This window comes from Bactrocera dorsalis, chromosome 5, assembly GCF_023373825.1.
Source record: "Bactrocera dorsalis isolate Fly_Bdor chromosome 5, ASM2337382v1, whole genome shotgun sequence".
Lineage (NCBI taxonomy): Eukaryota > Metazoa > Arthropoda > Insecta > Diptera > Tephritidae > Bactrocera > Bactrocera dorsalis.
The window spans coordinates 9,771,228-9,789,723 of NC_064307.1; the positions used below are offsets into that span (position 1 = coordinate 9,771,228).

At 36.2% G+C, this 18,496-nt stretch overlaps 2 protein-coding genes and 1 long non-coding RNA gene across 4 annotated transcripts; 1 reads left to right on the forward strand and 2 right to left on the reverse strand.

Annotated features, from left to right (window-relative positions):
• Window positions 1-447: 447 nt before the first annotated feature.
• On the reverse strand, window positions 448-2,021 carry LOC105231404 (endothelial lipase). Its single transcript, XM_011212690.3, has 2 exons — window positions 1,536-2,021; window positions 448-1,467 (listed from the first exon to the last, which is right to left on the reverse strand). Exons 1-2 carry the CDS (start codon window positions 1,723-1,725, stop codon window positions 515-517), a joined length of 1,143 nt encoding a protein of 380 aa, XP_011210992.2. The 5' UTR covers window positions 1,726-2,021; the 3' UTR covers window positions 448-514.
• A 3,892-nt stretch (window positions 2,022-5,913) lies between these two features.
• Window positions 5,914-16,984, reverse strand: LOC105231405 (L-lactate dehydrogenase). Of its 2 annotated transcripts, none has more exons than XM_011212692.4 (3): window positions 16,776-16,984; window positions 6,465-7,303; window positions 5,914-6,395 (listed from the first exon to the last, which is right to left on the reverse strand). In XM_011212692.4, the coding sequence occupies exons 1-3, from the start codon at window positions 16,873-16,875 to the stop codon at window positions 6,231-6,233; spliced, it is 1,104 nt and encodes a 367-aa protein (XP_011210994.1). In that variant the 5' UTR covers window positions 16,876-16,984; the 3' UTR covers window positions 5,914-6,230. The 2 variants fall into 2 exon arrangements, with proteins under 2 accessions (XP_011210994.1, XP_011210995.1); XM_011212693.4 differs by lacking the exon at window positions 16,776-16,984 and adding an exon at window positions 13,122-13,335.
• LOC125778621 (uncharacterized) lies at window positions 16,978-18,040 on the forward strand. Its single transcript, XR_007422826.1, has 2 exons — window positions 16,978-17,112; window positions 17,191-18,040. It is a non-coding gene; the product is annotated as an uncharacterized LOC125778621 (long non-coding RNA).
• Window positions 18,041-18,496: the final 456 nt, after the last annotated feature.

The following is an 18,496-nucleotide window of genomic DNA, read 5'->3' on the forward strand; positions in this document are numbered from 1 at the left end:
GTTTAGGAGGTCAAGAATTAGGCACTTGGGAGCGCATACCCTCAGACATCACATCCAGCTGACAGGAACAGAAATTTTCATTGGCCACTAAGCGCCGAACACAGGAGTTCTTGTTGTTGTTGTGGTAGCGGCAGAAATTTGCGAGTTGAAAGTCTTTAGCCGGGTAAATTCCGGGTCCTTTCCGGTTACGCAAACCCGACTGTCGTGGGAATGGAACACATGGGCTCTTTTTTTTCTATCCCCTCGTGCGATCTTTGATCAGCCATCTAACCTAACCTTACTTTCTTATAACCAAGCAAGTATTATTGTGATTTCATTGAGGTCATTTTACAGTCCAATTTTTCAGGAAGAATTCTTTGTTGAAAACTTGATATTCAAATCGGCCACTTAAATTTTCCAAATTTATCTAATAATTAAACAACATTATTATTTAATTTTTTTCCAACATGTTTATATACTAGAGTCTTATATTCTCAACAACTTAAAACTTAAACATCAGCTCACTTGTTAGCTTTTAGATCAAATTTGTTTTAGCTGAGGATGCTAGGCTGCGTTGATACTTTATGCCATGCTCCATAAAAGTAAACGGAGGATTTGGTTGCGTTAAACAAAAGTAGACGCCCTTAGACTGTTTGGGATACTTCAAGCCGATCGCCAGGGCATCACTGAAATCGCATTGGCGCTTACGGAAGTGTGACCAACTATCACATTTCACCGCCGGTATCATTACGCCCTCGATCAGAGCCTCCATAAACAAAACAAACGAGTACATGTGACTGCAGCTCCTCGTATCACAGCCAGGCTGTAGTTTACGACGTGTAAAGAAGCCGATACCATTCGGATAGATGTCAATGGTACCGCGTTGTTCGCGCACACCAAATACGTCACCCTCACCGTGTATAACGATCACGCGACTGCTGACATTCGCCTGTACGTATATGTCAGCTGGACTGCACATCAACGCCGGATCAATGGCCACCAATTGGCCGACGCGTACATTAGAGTTGGTCACTTGGTCGGCATAGATGTTCGCTGCCAACGCCGCTATATTCGCACCCACGGAATGACCCGCCAAGGTAACATCCTCTGGTGCAACGCCCTTTTGCATTAATACATTTAGTATTTTCGCCACAAAGTGACCCTGTACAGCGACATGGTGACGTACGGTGTAATATAATTGCAACACATCTCTGGCAAAGTCCACAACAATAATATTGAGATCACGTCGTGTCGTCTGTAATAGCTTTAGATGCGATTGCACACTGAAATAGCTGTCGGGTGTGTAGTAGGCATTCACATAGACTAAGGTCTTGCGCTTGGGATTGATGTCGAAGTCGCTGACCTCGGATATCGCCTTGATGGGCAGCTGTATGCTTTGATTAGTGATCGTCATGACATGTATGCTGGCATCGCAGGGGTTTATGCCGCTGTGCAGCAGCATGACAGACTCATCAACGGGTGCCTCACCTAAAAAATAAAATATAGTTTTTTGTTGGCATTGAAAACCTCACGTTAAAAATTTAATGGCTACTCACAGAACGCCTTCCAACCGAGCGGCAATGCTTCCTGCAACAACTCGAAGTTCCGCTGCTGAATCGCTTCCACCGTTGGTTGTTGTAACCCAATTACTTCCTTCGCCACTTGTGCGTCTGTGCTGCAATATGAGCAATAGAAAAATATGCTTATTAGCCACAAACCGTGTAGATAAATGCGTTGCTGTTGCATTTTGGTTAAACTCCCAGCGGAAAGGCGTGAAATAAATGGCAGTCAGTGTCGCAGTCTAAACTCTTTCAACCAACCGTTAGTGCGCTTCGTCGCTCTATTGCTATATGCTTGGCGTTAGTGCCACGCTTTAAAGCTTTTATGGCAAATCTCATATTGGTCTTTTCTACTCGCTGCTGCGTACTCTTATCAGTGGTCGCTATCACGAATCGTAATCAAAGCCCGGCTCAAGATTTTCGCGGCGGGGCACGTTTCTGTTGTTGTGCGATCGGAAGTGCAAGTATGGCTAGTAAAAAAGCTGCTGTTTGGATTATTAAGTAGTCGAATTACCAATGATTAAATTCGCTCAAACATACATTCATGTGTACAGTGTAAGCCGATATCAGTGAGTTCAAGCAAGATAATGTTAAGTTGTTCGGTTCTTATACCAGCGCTCGATCCGCTAACGGTTGTTTGCTCTGGCGTAAAATAATTGTGATACATAAATATTTAAGAATAGCCTCGTAAATACAAAAGTAAAGGGCATTCCAAATGAGTCTTCGTGGAGGCATTTTTATGGAGCAAACACTCCGAAAGAGACTCCTTCTACCTTTGACGCATATTTATTCAAAATATTTAAATAGCAACCCGAATCCAAAATATTTTGAATTTAACTCCATTCCGAGAGTCTTTCTTTTCTTGAAATATTTTCAGGTTTAAGTTTCTGTGGCAACTCTAGTCCGAAAATTTTCTGTTTAGGAGATTTCCAGAATGATTTACGTTCACTTTGTGTTGTTTATTTTGATCTCTATCTCGATAACCAGTTGGCATGATTATACGATGTTCTGTTCCGCCCGAAATAAGTCTTTCTTACTTTTAAAATACAGGTGGTGTAAGCATAAATGTTTTAGACACGTCTCTATTGCTGAGGGAGTCATCTTTCATATGCGAACAAATATTAGAAGAAACTTGAAAAAATACGTGCAATTTTGACGAAAGTGACTTTGATGCTGAAAAGCCAATACATGTGTTTAAACTCTGGTATTATGCAGCTTAAGGTCAGCTGTACCAATTTCAAGAGCGCTCAGCTGACTGTATTATATTACTCTTATTCGCGAATAAAAGTTAAAAATTGCAAGCATTTAAAAAATTTTAATGATTCGGTAGCTAAATGCTAGTGTTTGATTTTGGATGAAATTATTGAGGTTTCTACAGGCAAGTTGGTATATCGATAATATCTTTATTGTGATGATAGAAAAATGTAACTTCCTAACTTCTTATTGTTCTAAATGGAAAGCAACAAAATAATAAATAATTAAACTGTCTTAAAACATAGTTTTTGAATATTACATACATATGTACATTAGGGTGATTTCAAAAAAAAAAATTTTTCGTTGGGTACTCGGAAAAATAGGTTCCTAGACACCTCTAAGAAAGCCTCTCCAAAATCCTACGCGTTTCATCATTCATAATGATTTTTTTCATTGAGTTATAAAATTCATAAGAAATAAAAAATTTTCCCAAAAATAATCAAACTTCAACCGTTAATATCTTTTAAACGGTTGAGTTTACGAAAAAATCACTGGAGACCTTTTTTTAGGGCATTCAATTTCCTACAAAACCTACGGAACAAGATATTTTTTCAAGTAGTTGAAAGCGAGATATAAATTTGTCTATCTGATAATAAGAAAAAATAGAAAACTGTCCCGTTGCAATTAAGAACTTATGCTTGGAGAGGCTTTCTTATAGGTTTCTAGGAACCTATTTTTCCGAGTACCAAATGAAAGAAAAAAAAAATGTTTTTTTTTGAATCACCCTAATGTAAATAATATATATGAACACTTGAAAGCTCTCAAAGCTTTTACCTTAATAAGCGTCAGAATAAAAGCTCAGCTGGTTTGCGTCTTTGCTACAAGAATTTATGCAGTAACTATACATTGGCAGCAGCTAATGCTCATTATTTTCTTCCCATGAGGGTTAAAAGATGTATTTCTTATATTTAGATTAACTGTTTAATAAAACAATTTATACCATGTGGACTAAAATGCGCTTTCACTTTCTAATTGGTAACCGAATTGGTCAGAAGTAAAGAGTTTTTTGTAGGTGTGGAGCGGATTTGAGTTTAATGTTTTTCTTCTTCTTCTTCTTCTTTATTGGTATAATCGTTCTTCCTTTTCGTTGTTCGGCGCCAATTAGAGATTTCAAGTCTGGCCAAGTTCTTCACCACCTGGTCTTTCCAACGGAGTGGAGGTATTCCACTTCCTTTGCTTCCCCCAGCGGGTCCTGTGACGAATACTTTTAGAGCTGAAGTGTTTCCACCCATTCGGACTACATGACCTAGCCAGCGTAGCCGCTGTCTCTTAAGTCGCTGAACTCCATATGTATGTATGTCAAAGTCGTCGCAAGGCGCAAAGGTCAATAAATCTTCCGTAGACTTCGAAGTTATGACTGTCAAGAGTGACGTGGGAGCCAAGTCGCGAGTGCGACGGCTTTTTGTTTGATGACAGGATATATTTCGTGTTGTCCTCGTTCACCACCAGACCTATTGCTTCACTTCCTCATCCATTCTGAAGAAAACATAACTAACGGCGCGGTTATTGAGGCCAATAATATAAATTTCATCGACGTACGCCAGCAGCTGTATACTCGTATAAGATGGTACCTTCCCTATTTAGCTCTACAGCTCGAATTATTTTCTCCAGGTGTAGATTAGAAAAGTCGCACGATAAGGGTCCCCTTGTCAGAAACCTCGTTTGATAACGGCTGGTAGTGGTCCCGATTTTAACTTAGCTTTTGGTATCCCTTAACATTAGTTTAAAGGCAGGTTATTTTCGTGCTGTCAAAAGCAGCTTTGAATTCGACGAAATGGTGGTGTTTGTCGAACGTCTTTTCACGGGTCTTTTCTAAGATTTAGCGCATGCTGTATAACCGGTTAGGCTTAAAGCTACACTGATAAGGGCCAATCACTTTGTTGACGGTGAGCAATAATCTTTCACTCAATACGCTCGATAGAACCTTATATACCATGTTGAGGAGACTTATCCCACGGTAGTTGGCGCAAATTGTGGAGTCTCCCGGGTTGTAGATTGGGCAGAGCAGCACACATAAAATCCAATCGTGCTTTCGTCGGACCATATTCTACAAGGAAGTTGATGCATGTTCCTTATCACCTCTTTTTGAGCTTTTGGTACACCTTGTGTATTTTCCCGTTTTTCCCAATCCGCGAAGTTCGTTCGATGCTGAGCTAAGGCTGGAATAAATGCTTATAAGTTGTTGAATAATTGATGAAACAGAGCTGTTTTATTCTAAACTTAGTACAGTAAACCACCTAGATTGTAAGCTCAAAATAATCGGCGTGAGGAGCTAAGTAGATTTAGCCATCCGTATGTATATAATTGAAACCGATAATTTTTATTGGTTTCTTCAACAGCTTTTCATAGCAAAACTACGTGGAAGCTTATAAAATCTTAAGATTTTGAAGTAGAATCGAGTTTTCTAAGCACACTCAGTGATCCTCCTAAGCGCACTTAGTGATTTTTCTAAGTCTTATCAGTTAATATTCTCACCAGTCATCCGCAGACCAAGCCATCTTTAACACGAAATGAATAAAACCAAATGTTTTCCAAATTTTCCTGAGTATTTTTGCTTCGTATATTCTAATTCCGTGCATTTGATAATGGGTTACAGAGTGCAAATTTCGATAATTTTTATACATATAGTATATTTTAACTAGGGTAATAAGTTGAGTGCTTAATTAAGATTTGATTTAAAAAATTTGCTACAACTTTAAAGGAATGATGTTACTGCATTCTCTTGATAGCTCTTAATATTTAATTTTAACCGTTGCAGTTTTCTGGCTTTTGCTAATTAACTTCAAATTTTTAATTAACATTTTTACTAAAACAAGCACAAAACAGTAATGCAACGCTGTCGCTTTCACTTTCTTCAAGCTATGACGTCACAGTGGCTGTGGGTTCTTGACTTGCCGCTTGTGCTAGAGAAAAATTATGCTAATGAGGTAGTTGCGGTTGATTCATAGTATTCAACAATCTGCAATGCTTCGAATCGCAAAAAATCGTTTGTACACATTTGTAGTTTTGTTTTTTTTTTTCTCTCTCTACTTTTCTCCTTAATTCTTTGTACTAAATTTAAGGAAAGTAAAAAGATAATTTTTGAAATCAAACTTAGGGCAACGGAAATGAAAAAATCGGGTTATGTTTTACTAAACTAAAATTGTTTCTTTTATTTTTGTGTTGTTGTATTTTTAGACTAGGAACATTTAAAATAAAAACGTAAAAATAAACACATAAATTAATCACATACAAATATGTAAGTATGACCTAAATTAACACAACTTGACTTTGGCTATAAAAGTTTAGCGCGGAGATTTTCTGTTCAAACATTTAAATTAAGTCAATAAATACTATGGTAAGTTCTGCAAGACAAACACTTATTTTACACATAACATTCTCCTGATCTTATATAGCTTCTAGTAAGTTTCCATACGCATTTTGATCATTACAGACACTTTAGAACTTAATGCCAGCCTGTACTTGATCCATAATGTTGGCGGACTTCTGCAATTGTTCCACTTCGGTGGCTGTCAGAATCTGCTTGACGATCGAGGTGATGCCATTGGCATTCAACACACATGGCAACGACAAAAATACATCCTTGTCAATACCGTGTTGTCCCTAAAATAATAATAAGTAAAACAATTAATGAAAATTCCATAATTCTCTGCTTTCCACACACAAACTCACCTGTACAGAGGTTGAGACGGCAACAATGTTGCTGGTGTTGTTCAAAATTGCCGAGGCGAGCGCAGCGGAGCTCAAGCCAATAGCCCATGAGGTGTAACCCTTCAACTTGATCACTTCGTAGGCGGAATCGACGACCTTCTTGTGTACTTCCTCCCAGTTTTCTGGATCTTCAGTGGTGCCAATGTTGGGATTCAATTCACGCAAGCGTACGCCGGCAATATTCACACCAGACCATACGGGCACTGAACTATCACCATGCTCACCGATGATCCAGCCGTGGCAAGAGGTGGGCGCCACATCTAAACGTTGTGACATCAAGAAACGGAAACGTGACGAATCCAAATTGGTACCGCTGCCAATGACACGATTCTTTGGCAAACCGGATAGCTTCCAAGCGACATAAGTCATAATATCAACTGGATTGGAGACCATCAACAAAATGGTGTCGGGTGAGTATTGCACCAGCTTGGGAATGATGTGCTTGAGAATGTCGGTGTTGCGTTGCACCAACGACAAACGGGATTCACCCTCCTTTTGACGTACGCCGGCGGTTACGATGCATAGACGTGAGCCAGCAGTTGCTTCGTACTCAGTACTGGCGGTGATTTTGGGATTCTTAAGGAAATTCGAGCCATGTTGCAAATCCATCATTTCACCTTGCAACTTATCCTTGCAGACATCGACAAGGCAAATTTCGTTGGACACATTTTGTGCGAGAATACTGAAAGCGCAAGCCATGCCGACTTGGCCGATGCCGACAATGGTGACTTTACGTCCGCCGGAAGGTAAAACTTCGGCCACTTTGGACATGAGATTTTCCGATACGCTAGCCATTCTAACTGCAAGAGAAAGAAGAAACGAAAGGAAACTTATTAATATGTCGAGTACATTTATTTAATTTTTATTTTAATATTTTTAAGATATGAACTAGATGTACAGAAGCGACTGTGTTTTCAAAATTACCGTTAGTTCGCAGTACCAAAAAAGTGTCGATAAAAAACTTCCACAAAATAATTTTTTCATCATTTTGCAGTTATCATATGTGATACATATATCTATATCAATATATGTGTACGCATACACCCCCCTCCTCTCAAGAATCTTCTTTTATTCTACCTACACTCGCTTGCTAGGCGCCCGCGCTCATGTGACCAATATGGCATGAGTGCCTTTATCACATGTCTGCAGTCTGTTATTGCTGAGCTGTTGCGTGCCACGCTTCCACGTGCCGTTTATTCAATCAAAAATATTATATACATACATACATATATATTTATATGTATATAATAACGCTGACCTACTCACCGCTAAAATGTCGCTCTTAGCTCACAATATTTCTAAAGAAAATATTTCCCAAATGGCGCAAGTTAAGGTGACCTTCATGAAGGTTATTTCAATTTTTGCATTTACACGCAGTTTTGTCGAAAATCGCATATACTCATACATACATACATATGAAGAATGCCCAATATGTATATGTTAGCTAAGCACCAAAAACAACAACAAACATATGAAAATTTTCTCTTCCATCAGTTCAATGAAGCGGAATGTTAATAATTAAATTGTATTATAATTATGAGCAGGCGTTGGCGGGACCATGACGAGTTCGAACAAGTGTGTATACACTAAAACAAAAACAATTTAGTGGCTATATTGTCTAGTTTAAATTGCTTGCCGCTAATGCATGCCACAAGTGGATTTAGTTAATGTTTTAATATGAATTTTTCCAGAACATTTTTAATTTTTATATAATATACATAGATACCTACATATATACGTACATATTTATATGAAATTAAACTAAAAAGTTTGAAAATTAAAAAAAAATGTGGAATATCCTACACAGGGTACTTCATTTTGATCGGACAGCTTTTTACAGTAGTAGTCCGAAAACTTATTCGAAGATTGTTGAGTTTTCTTGAAAAACAATCGGTGAAAGAGTTTTGCCAAGCTATTTTGTCTAATATAAAACTTTTCTATACAAAGACTTGGTTTTTATCATACAGTTTGTATGACAGCTATATGCTATCGTTGTCCGAAAACGGCGGTTCCGACAAGTAGGCAACTTCTTGGAGAGAAAATGACGTTTGCAAAAATGCAAAACGATATCTCAAAAACTGAGCGACTAGTTCCTTATATACAGATAGGCAGATGGACACCTTTCATTAAGTAAAAAATTTTTAGAAATCAAAATGAAGTATCTCCTTTACAAATAATACTTTCAAGGCCGGTTTTTCTCGCATATTTTGCTATTTAAATATAAACATTTACATATATGACTAAGTGCTTTTAGCCTCCTAAAATATTTATGGCTTTCTCTCACTTTGGTATTCACGTGCATACCTTCAAGTCCAATATTTATTTTAGTCAATATGAATTTGGTGATAAGATTACCCGTTATATGCCGTATGCGTAAGAAATAAGTAGGTGCGGTTATGTGTATAATTATACGTAACTGTATAAATAATTTTGTCGATTTGGTGCCCCTACTGAATGAACTGGCGCATTATCTTTAGTTTATTGTCAGCTGTAAATTTTAGTTATATAAAAATATACGTACATACATACTAAACGCAGTTATAGTCATTTAAAAGTGTTGCTTTTGTATACTTTTCTTTTTTTTTGCAACATTTGCAAAAGTGTTTATCTTATCTGCGGGTTTCTGCGGAAAAGCTAGTTGGTATTATGACCCTGAACATGCAATATCAAATCGATTTATGGCAATATATGGAAACATTTTTAGCAATTTTTTTTTTAGAAAAAAAGTGTGGTATAGTAAAAATACTAACGATTATCTAAAGCAAAGTTCGAGTGGGCAAAAAAATGTAGTATTTGTTCGGGGAGTTTTGAGTTCAAAAGCAGTACAGTTCATTTTGCAACAAAATTTAAAAATTCCGAAAAAATGAATTAATATTTTTACACTATGTATGTATGTTAGGGTGTCTTTTTAACTATTTTTTTTTTCAATCCCCTCATGAAACTCTCTTGGAAATACTCTAAAACACCTCTCGAAAAGTAGTAATGATAGCTATTTTGCGCTCCGGAGAAAAAAAAATATTTTTTTTTCTGAAGCTCTTGTAATTCACGAGATAAATACAAAAAATGCGAATTTAATGGAAAAATCAGGTTTAGAGGTTCGTACTACATTGCCGGTGTGAGTTACAATTTTGTCGCAATGGGCACTTTTGAGGAATATAGTACGTGCGTGTCTAAAGTCAAAGTGATGCCATAAAATACCGCGGAGTAGAAATTTAAAAATAAAAAATCACGATTTTCGTGTATTTTCAATAGAAAATCTTTATAATCTTTTGGCCGAGTACTTAATACGAATATTATTTTTCAGGGAATTTTTTTAGTGTATTTCCAAGGAAATTTCATGAGGGAGTGAAAAAAAAAACAGTTAAAAAAAACACCCTTATGTATGTATGTAGACAAAGTATATTTTAGTTACAATTTTCGATTTTTTTTCTAAGTGTACTTAGACATTTTTATGATATGCTTTATTGTTATCACGATTATTTTTAATTATAAACAAATATTTAATATTATTTGTTGTAATATATAAATATGCAAACAAACTCACGCTTTGTTGTGCATACTCAATTTGTCAAACCCTACAAATATAGCTGTTTGTACGTATTTATGTATGTACATATACATATGTATGTACATATATACCTCGCCTGCATCATAATCGCATATATTTTTTTGTAATAATTTATAATCTCAAAAATAGCTTCGATTTTATTTTTCCTCTTCCTCTACAGATAACGGAAACCTTATCAGCACGACGCGGAATACCACTTAATTAGCTTAATAACCGTTAATTGCAATTTATTAAAATTATTGCGACTAATTACGATGACAAATATTTTCGTCATAAATTATTTGGTTTTAGAAAATAGAGAATTAATTATATTATGACTAAAATTTATAAAAAGGCTCTTCTTACTTGCCGCTCTAATTTCATGGAGCTATTTGTGGATGCGTTTTTGTCATTGACAACGCTGCTACTACAGTTCGTGTACCCCCACAAACAACCGACACCCACCAATTTCGCTTCCGCCTTGATAAATAAATACATGCATACACACATATAAAAATCATTGTTAACGGAAATAAACGTTTGTATGTATCTAAGAAGGAGCGCCGAAAGCGTACCAGCCAAAAAAGTTTTGTCCTTCAACTAGCATTTTCAAAGTCAAAACCAGGCCCAGTGCTTGGCTAAAAACATAAAAATAAGCAGCGAAAAGGAAACAGGAAAGATGTGGAGCTATTTTCACACTCTACCACACTTATAGACTTGCCACAAACAAACTTGTACATTAGGGATGTCCTTAATGAAAAAAAAAAAAAGTTTTAAAAAGTTTTGGAAGCTATTGGTATTTACTTATTGCCATAGATATGAGCAACATCAATGCACAAGCATAAATGTTTTCATATTCCTACATATGTATATATGCATATACATCCCTAACAGTGGACTTATAGCATGTAAGTTCATTTGCACATAAGAAATTGCCTAGCTAGCCACTGCCAACTGCCACCTGCTACCATTTCTTCTACTAGTCTAGCCGACATTGCTTTGCCCGTCTTTATCCGCAACAGCTGTTAGTTGAGCATATTTGCCGGTTTTGAAGGTGAGTGTTGGTGACAACATTTTCATTGCGCATGTCTGCAACGAAAGTGCAAGTGAGCTGGGCGCTCAGCCAGCGAATTTGGGTAGACAGAAAGGTATATAAAATGTGTACATACATACTCATATAGTATGTCAATATACACCGAAGTATATAGTTGTAGTATTTGCAACTGCAGACAGAGTGACAAAAAAAAAGAAAATTTTGTGAAAAACGCAATGTGATTGTTGCTGCAGCCAAAAAGGTGAATGCACCTTATGGCAGATGCAACAGCGCTGAGATTTTTTCTTTTGTAAAAAATGTACATATGTACATACATATATGTGGTTCTTGCTATCAGCTGTCGGCAGTTGGTGGGAAAATGTGCGTGAAGCAAAAGTATGGTCGGTTGCTTCATGACCTAGAATAAATTCCAAAAATAAAGTGATAGTAATAAATTTCGATTATATAAAATATTTTCGCCTTCGCCTCAACTGTTAAACCTCAACTCTTTCGACTTTCAACTTTTAAATAGCAACCTTTCATTTCTTAACTACTGCTCATCTTAACATGAGTTTGTAGCCGTTACACTGATTGGTAACTTCATTAATACTGAAAAATGTTTAATCAAATACTTTCAACTTTGAAATATTAGGTTATGGAATACTATATTTAAAAAGTAATATATGTATGTATGTATGTAAATGACAATCCTGCCGACCAATATCAAAGGAATTAAAGAAATACGCTTAAAATTAAATGAACATTGTATTTCTAATAGAGTTAGATTGAAAGGTCGAGCCCAACATGCATCTCACTTGGACAACTTAGAACACCGGTCCGTTGTCAGACTTTTTCGACTACCCGATATATTTGCTGTTTATTCTACAAGTTTTTTCTTCAAGTAAAAAAAAAATTTCGTCGATAAAAGATAATTTGGTCCAAATTTATCACAAGAAAATAAATAGTATATGCTAATTGTTTATTTTTTTAAGTCATAAAAAATCAATCAAAGCATGGATACCAAATAATGCTCTCTTGGCCTCTCCTACTTCTAAAACGATATCACTTGGCTGCCAGAAAACATTTCTTAATGATTTTCCAGGCTAATTTTAGAAATTTTCTATCTATTGTATGGAAATATTTAGGCTACCGGAAAGCTTATTGAAGAACATATATACACATTAATATTAATATAATATGTATCGCCATTGTACATATGCAAGTATATTTGAAAAAACGTCCAAAGGTGACATTGATATACCCAAATGACTTTACCACAGCATACACATCAAACATACATACTACATGTAGTATACATGCATAGTATTTATGTAGACATATGTACATATACACACTCATATACAAATATGTACATGTACCGAAATAAGTAAAGTTTTTTGAACCTTCCGAAATATTTTTTATGTGCTATATTTTTTGCAATTTAAAATAATACTTAAGTTATTATAGCATAATTGTATATGAAATAAATTTTGTATACAATTTTTAATAATGAATATTTTTTTATTTAAAATAATATATTTATGCGAGGAATATTTAGAAATTATTATTTTTGAATTTTAAATTTTTTAGACACTTGTAGTGAATATTTCATGAAAGTTGTCGCTGAGTTTTAATTGCAAAAAATCACAAACTATTTGCCATTACAACTGCTTAAAATTTCGACAAAAAATTCCCATTAATCAACTAAATGTTGCAATAAAAACAGCTACGTGCATGAGGTCATATATTTACTAGGAATTGCAAAAAATCACTTTTTATGTATGTATGTATGTATGTAGATGTAATGCAAAGCGCACGAATATGTGCTTATGTGCAAATATAATTAACTATATACATACATACATATGTACTTAAATAAATAAAAAATCGTCACACTTGGTTACTGCCACACATAACAGATAGGAAACTCAATACGGGCTTTAAACAATAAATTGCATTATTGCTTCAAATCACACAATCGCTTTTCGTTTTTAACAAAAGAAAAAAAAATGCATTGAAACTCGATTTATTTGCTTACATTTTTGTGTTTACGCTGTTGGTTTTGTTTTTGTACTTATTTTCTTTTTCTTTGCTGAATGAAACTTTTGCAAATCTAGCAAAGTAGCGGTTTTGAACACTGAAAAGACACTTGGCGGGAACTGAAAGCGCGTTAAAACGTCTGCTCACGGCGACAGCGTCGAACTGTTTGACTTTGACTGGATTTCGTTGCGATACAACTACTTGGCGAGCGCAGTATGAATATTGCTTATATGTACGTGAGTGAATCTCTGCTGCCAGCGCTGCTGCAACGCTATGACTCGTGGTGGTGACGTAGCGGGCAGCAACAACGCCACGTTGGCCTGCAGCAGCGCCAACGACTACAGCAGTTGGAGCACGCACGCATTGTTGGTATTGGTGGAGTCGGCTGGTTGGTTTGGTGACTACAAGGGGGGATCACATGAATGACGAAATTTTGGATATTCGGCATGAAAGCGGCGTCGCTTCGTTTGCTTTGTTGTAGCAGCAGCGTTTGCAGTGTACATCCACACATACATATAACACAGTAAGGCTTTCTCGGTTGGTGTGTCAGCAATGTTTATTTGTTGTTGCTATTTTATGTATGCCGGCATGCATATGCGTCAAGGTGACCTTTGGGGCGAGAAACACGAAAGAGAGCGCTCACACTCGAGAGTCAGCTGGTTTTTCGGGTTGCTGTCTTTGCCTTGGTAACTGGCTGTGTGATTGTTGTTGTTGGCGCTATTGCTTTTTCATTTTCATACATTGCGTATTTTGGTAATGCCGGGAGCAAAATTACTACGTACCGTATGCGTGGCGTGATTTGACAAATGAGAGAGATACAGGGATGTTTATAGATATGTAGCTGGGAAAGTGGATAAACTAAGGCACAGCTGTTAAGTACTGTACAGTACTGGTTATTGATAGATAGATACTTATAGGTTTGAGAGGGTGTGTGAAACCTTCAAGCTGAGGTACATATGTATGTATGTATGTATATCTTATAAGCTTCGTTAAAGGTATCGAGATACTGGATTTGGTGCTTAATCGACCAAAACCTACTACCTTCAGTACGACCCGTGGATGGGACATATGACGTGGGACATATGTGGTCCTATAAACGAAAATACGACGGGACGTGAAAATTATTAAATTAAAATATTGTGAAAAAACTTCTGCCGGAAGAATAGGTCCGAAAAGGTAAGCTGAAGCAAAAGTTGTCGCAAAACTGTTTACTCGTACAAGATCCGAAAATCACAGTTGTCAGCAGTAAAGTGATAAAACTAACATTTTGGAACGATTTTGTGATTTTCAAGATCTGGAATCGAAAATTATAAAAAATATTGGGACAATCGTTGAATAAAAAGCATTTTAAACCACAGAAAGCAGTGGTAATCAATAGGAGAAGCATAATTTTGCGTGTTTCTCGAGGCTTTTATACTTATGAAGTTAGTTGTTAATTTATATTTATTTTTCTGTACTAACCTAATGCTTTCTCGTTCAGAATACTCAAATTTTACTCAAATCACAACTCCTTGAGAGTATTTCGGGTAATTTCGAATCCTTCTGAAATCAATAAATAACATTTCCTACTGTCACGGTGCCCCTTGGGATGTATATATGTATATATAGTATGAATAAGTATCCAAGGTAATCAGAGTATCTGAAGTACTATGTAAACTTAACAATTCAAATATGTAACTCCCTAAATAAACATCATTGTATTGAAGTACATAAATAGAATAAAAAGCAATTATTGAATCCAATAAAATCGAACAACAATAGCACTTACTATAGACCTAATGACTTAGAGAAACGCTCAAATCGATTTACATTGTGACAAAAATGTGCTTAGTAAAGAAATTGTAAAGAAAACACATTCAATTTAATTATTCATCAATATTTATTTTGTCGCCTACAAAGTAATCCAAAGTAATTTCCATTCCTCGCAACACTTTTCATAAGCACTTTTTATGATGGCCTTAAGCTCCTTCACCGAATTTTGTTTTATCTCTGGATCGACTAGAAGCGGGTTACACTAAGCGGGAATTATAGTTTGGGGAACAAGAAAAAATCACACGGAGCCAAATCTGGTGAATACGATGGTTGATAGATGGTATTAATTGCGTTTTTGGCTCTAAATTCGGTACTAATCGTATACGTTTTGGTAATAAAAAACAGCTTTATCGGGACAAGTCGAACTAGAACGCGTTTCATACCCAAAACGTCCACCAAATTCATTCGGATGGACTCGCGGGAGATGTTGAGATCTCTTGCCATCTCTCTAACACTTGCTTGAGGAGTCTGACTTGCTTTCAAGCACCATATCCTTATTTTTTATATATTTTCTTCGGTTGAAGAGGTTGTCGAAGGTCGTCTAGACCGGGAAATGGAAATGGAAAGAAACAAGAATTTATGTTAACTTTAGCTGCACCGAAGCTATTAAACCCTTCACAGCCCCGACGAAAACATCAAAAAAGTCCAAAAAAATAATTTTGGATGACCGTAATGTGAAGTTGTTCAAGAAAGCAGGTACTGTACAGATATCAACTAAATGAGAACATCATATGATACATGAATATTTGAGCTCTGCGCAAAGTGGGTGCCGCGCGAGCTCACCTTTGATCAAAAACAACGACGAGTTGAAGATTTGAAGAAAAAGAACTATGTCACAAGTCAGTGAAAATGAAGGCAAAAATCCATGAATAGGGGTACGAATTGCTTTGCATCCACCGTTATCTATATATCTGTCCCCCAGCGAAAAGTATGAACAAATTCGAGGATCTCAATAATCAGTGTATCACCTTTGAAGGGAACTCTACTTCTTAATTGGCGTAGTTATAACCGAAATGGAAAAGCGAAGGGGACTATGTTGAATAAAAAATCGAATTTTGCCAAAAAATGGGTCTTACTTTGGTAGGCCAGGGACTTTTCAATTGACATTCTATCGAGAACGCTAATTTGCACGTTTGTAGTCACCGAATTCGAGTCCAGAAACTGACTATATACTCGAAATCACAAACGATAAAAAAACTATAGAAACCAGCGACGAATATGCACAGGATTTACATACATACATGCACATTGGTGTTCGAAACATATTCAAAATGTCCTGTCACATTTTCTAAAATCTACAGCACTTACGCATGTTTTTAAGTACATATTATTTTAATTAAACATTAATCAAAGCATAAAAATAAATTAAAATCTGATTCATACCGCGATAAGGAGTGTAATTTAGTCGAAAGCCGTGCTAATCGGAAGAAACTGTCAACAAAAATAACCCTCTACATTTCATTATGCCATACAAACAAATATAGACAGCAAGCGTCAGCGTTAGATGAATATCAGAAATATGCCACCAAACCAATTACCACCAATTTAGTATGCGTCACTAATATTGCTAATATTGATACTAGTCAAACATATGATCACACTTGAGTCGCGGCCGGTATCGCAAATCAGATTATCAGCAAAATTGGGCGCTTTGCTCTTCGTACACTCTCACTAAACAACTCAACTATGTCTTCACTTCCATGGTCATTATCACGGTCACGTGCCACTATACTTCGTGCTTACACTTGCGTGCGTACATTTTGGTCTAACACAAGTGCTTCTATTTTTACACACGCTTGCTTTGAGTATATGGCCGCATGCAATGCTTACGATCACTTACCTTTGAGCCATTGCTCGTTCAGCGTCACAGTGCCAATGCCGCGCACACTGAAGGTGGTGGTGACGGAGAAGCACCGTTGCAGTCTTATGATCTTCAGCATGTTCGGTTATTGGTATGATGTTAGCTGTATGACTTTTCTTTTCGACTCCGTATGAACGCCTTGACTTTGTGTTGAGTGCCGTTATAGTGCGCGCTGCAGCTGCTCACGTAGTGCTTGTCGAAAGTGTTCTGACAACTTTGCATAAGGTTTGCAAATAAACAATGCGGTTAAGGGACAAATTGAAAACCAGTTACTTGGTATTACACACACACATACACATATATGGTGCATATGTAGGTATGTATGTGTTTTTGCGGTATATAAAGCAAATTCCGCATATCATTTAATCATAAGATAACACTCGTAAATCCTTAGGCCAAATAGATTGATCGACGCTTCAATGTCATCCGTCTGGGTAGGCCATCATGTACCGAATAAAGCAAAAAAAAAATTTAATTGAAAAAATTGCACATGCATTATACTCGTATATCACTACTAATGGGTTTGCTGCCTGATAAGGCTGACTCATTGATGAGTGCCTATGCCGGCGCTGATGATTGCATGCTAGGTTTGAGGACCGCGTGGGCAAAGTTATCAATGTGTGAAAAAGTGATCAACAAAATTTCCATACGAAAATATTATCATATTAATGACTGGCCAAATCGATATCGGAAAACGAAGATATCAGATAGACAACGCAATTAATATTTATATATATGTACAATACAATAAAAGCTAGACGGTTTATGTATAAATGTAGGTTTATCTAATTATCGACATTCAATCAATGAGAAATTACAACAAAAAGAATTTTTTTTTTGAAAATATCTAAAAAGTGCGCCCAAACACTTAGGATATACCACATATGTACATATGTATGTATGTATATGATATATAATTTTCTACCGTGAAATCGATATACATATGTACATATTTCCATATTTGTACACAAAATTTCCCGTTTGATAATCATACGTACACATGTATGTAATTACGTAAATTTATTTAAAAAACAATTAATTTGATTGGAAATTATTTAATACAGATAAATGTCATTATCAGCCAGTTCGCCATCAATCATCAGAGCCACGCGCTATGGTGCTCCAAATCATGCATATTCATATAAAAATATATTTATACATACCTACTTAAGTGTGCTGCCTGTAATTATAAATTTTTGACGTCAGCTACTGTATTTGGAAATACATATGAACACAACACTACAGATCGCTTGTTGTCAGCCTGACTTTTGCTTCACTACTTGATTACTCACACTGTTACTGCTGAATATTACACGCTGTATGAGGCATTTCATCAAAGCTGCTGCAACATCTACAGAACTTGTGCAATTTAATCGATAACAGCAGCGTTTCCACATAACTATTCGTTCATATGTTTGTATGTATGCACGCTCTGGTATAATTGTATATCAAGTCACTCTAGTGTAGTTGTGAAATCGTGACCACACTATTTAGTGACGACTATAATTTTTTAATGTGATTAAACCGGAAAAGCAATAATTGGGATATTACAAATTACTATTATTTGTTTACTATATATTTTAATGCGATATCGTGTTGATCACTAAGAGCAATTCGTTCTCCTAATTAGTTAAACCGTGTTGATATCATCTGTATACTCAGCAAAAAATTCAAAATCGCTTCCAGGAAATTAGCGTAGA

What these genes read in the sequence shown, in the direction of transcription:
- LOC105231405 (XM_011212692.4), bottom strand. Translation starts at nt 16,875, where the DNA reads ATGCTGAAGATCATAAGACTGCAACGGTGCTTCTCCGTCACCACCACC. An exon ending in GAACGAGCAATGGCTCAAAG is followed by an intron (nt 7,304 to 16,775) that starts GTAAGTGATCGT and finishes TTTCTCTTGCAG; the next exon opens with TTAGAATGGCTAGCGTATCG. An exon ending in CCGTCTCAACCTCTGTACAG is followed by an intron (nt 6,396 to 6,464) that starts GTGAGTTTGTGT and finishes TTATTATTTTAG; the next exon opens with GGACAACACGGTATTGACAA.
- LOC105231404 (XM_011212690.3), bottom strand. Translation starts at nt 1,725, where the DNA reads ATGCAACAGCAACGCATTTATCTACACGGTTTGTGGCTAATAAGCATA. An exon ending in GCTCGGTTGGAAGGCGTTCT is followed by an intron (nt 1,468 to 1,535) that starts GTGAGTAGCCAT and finishes TTTATTTTTTAG; the next exon opens with GTGAGGCACCCGTTGATGAG.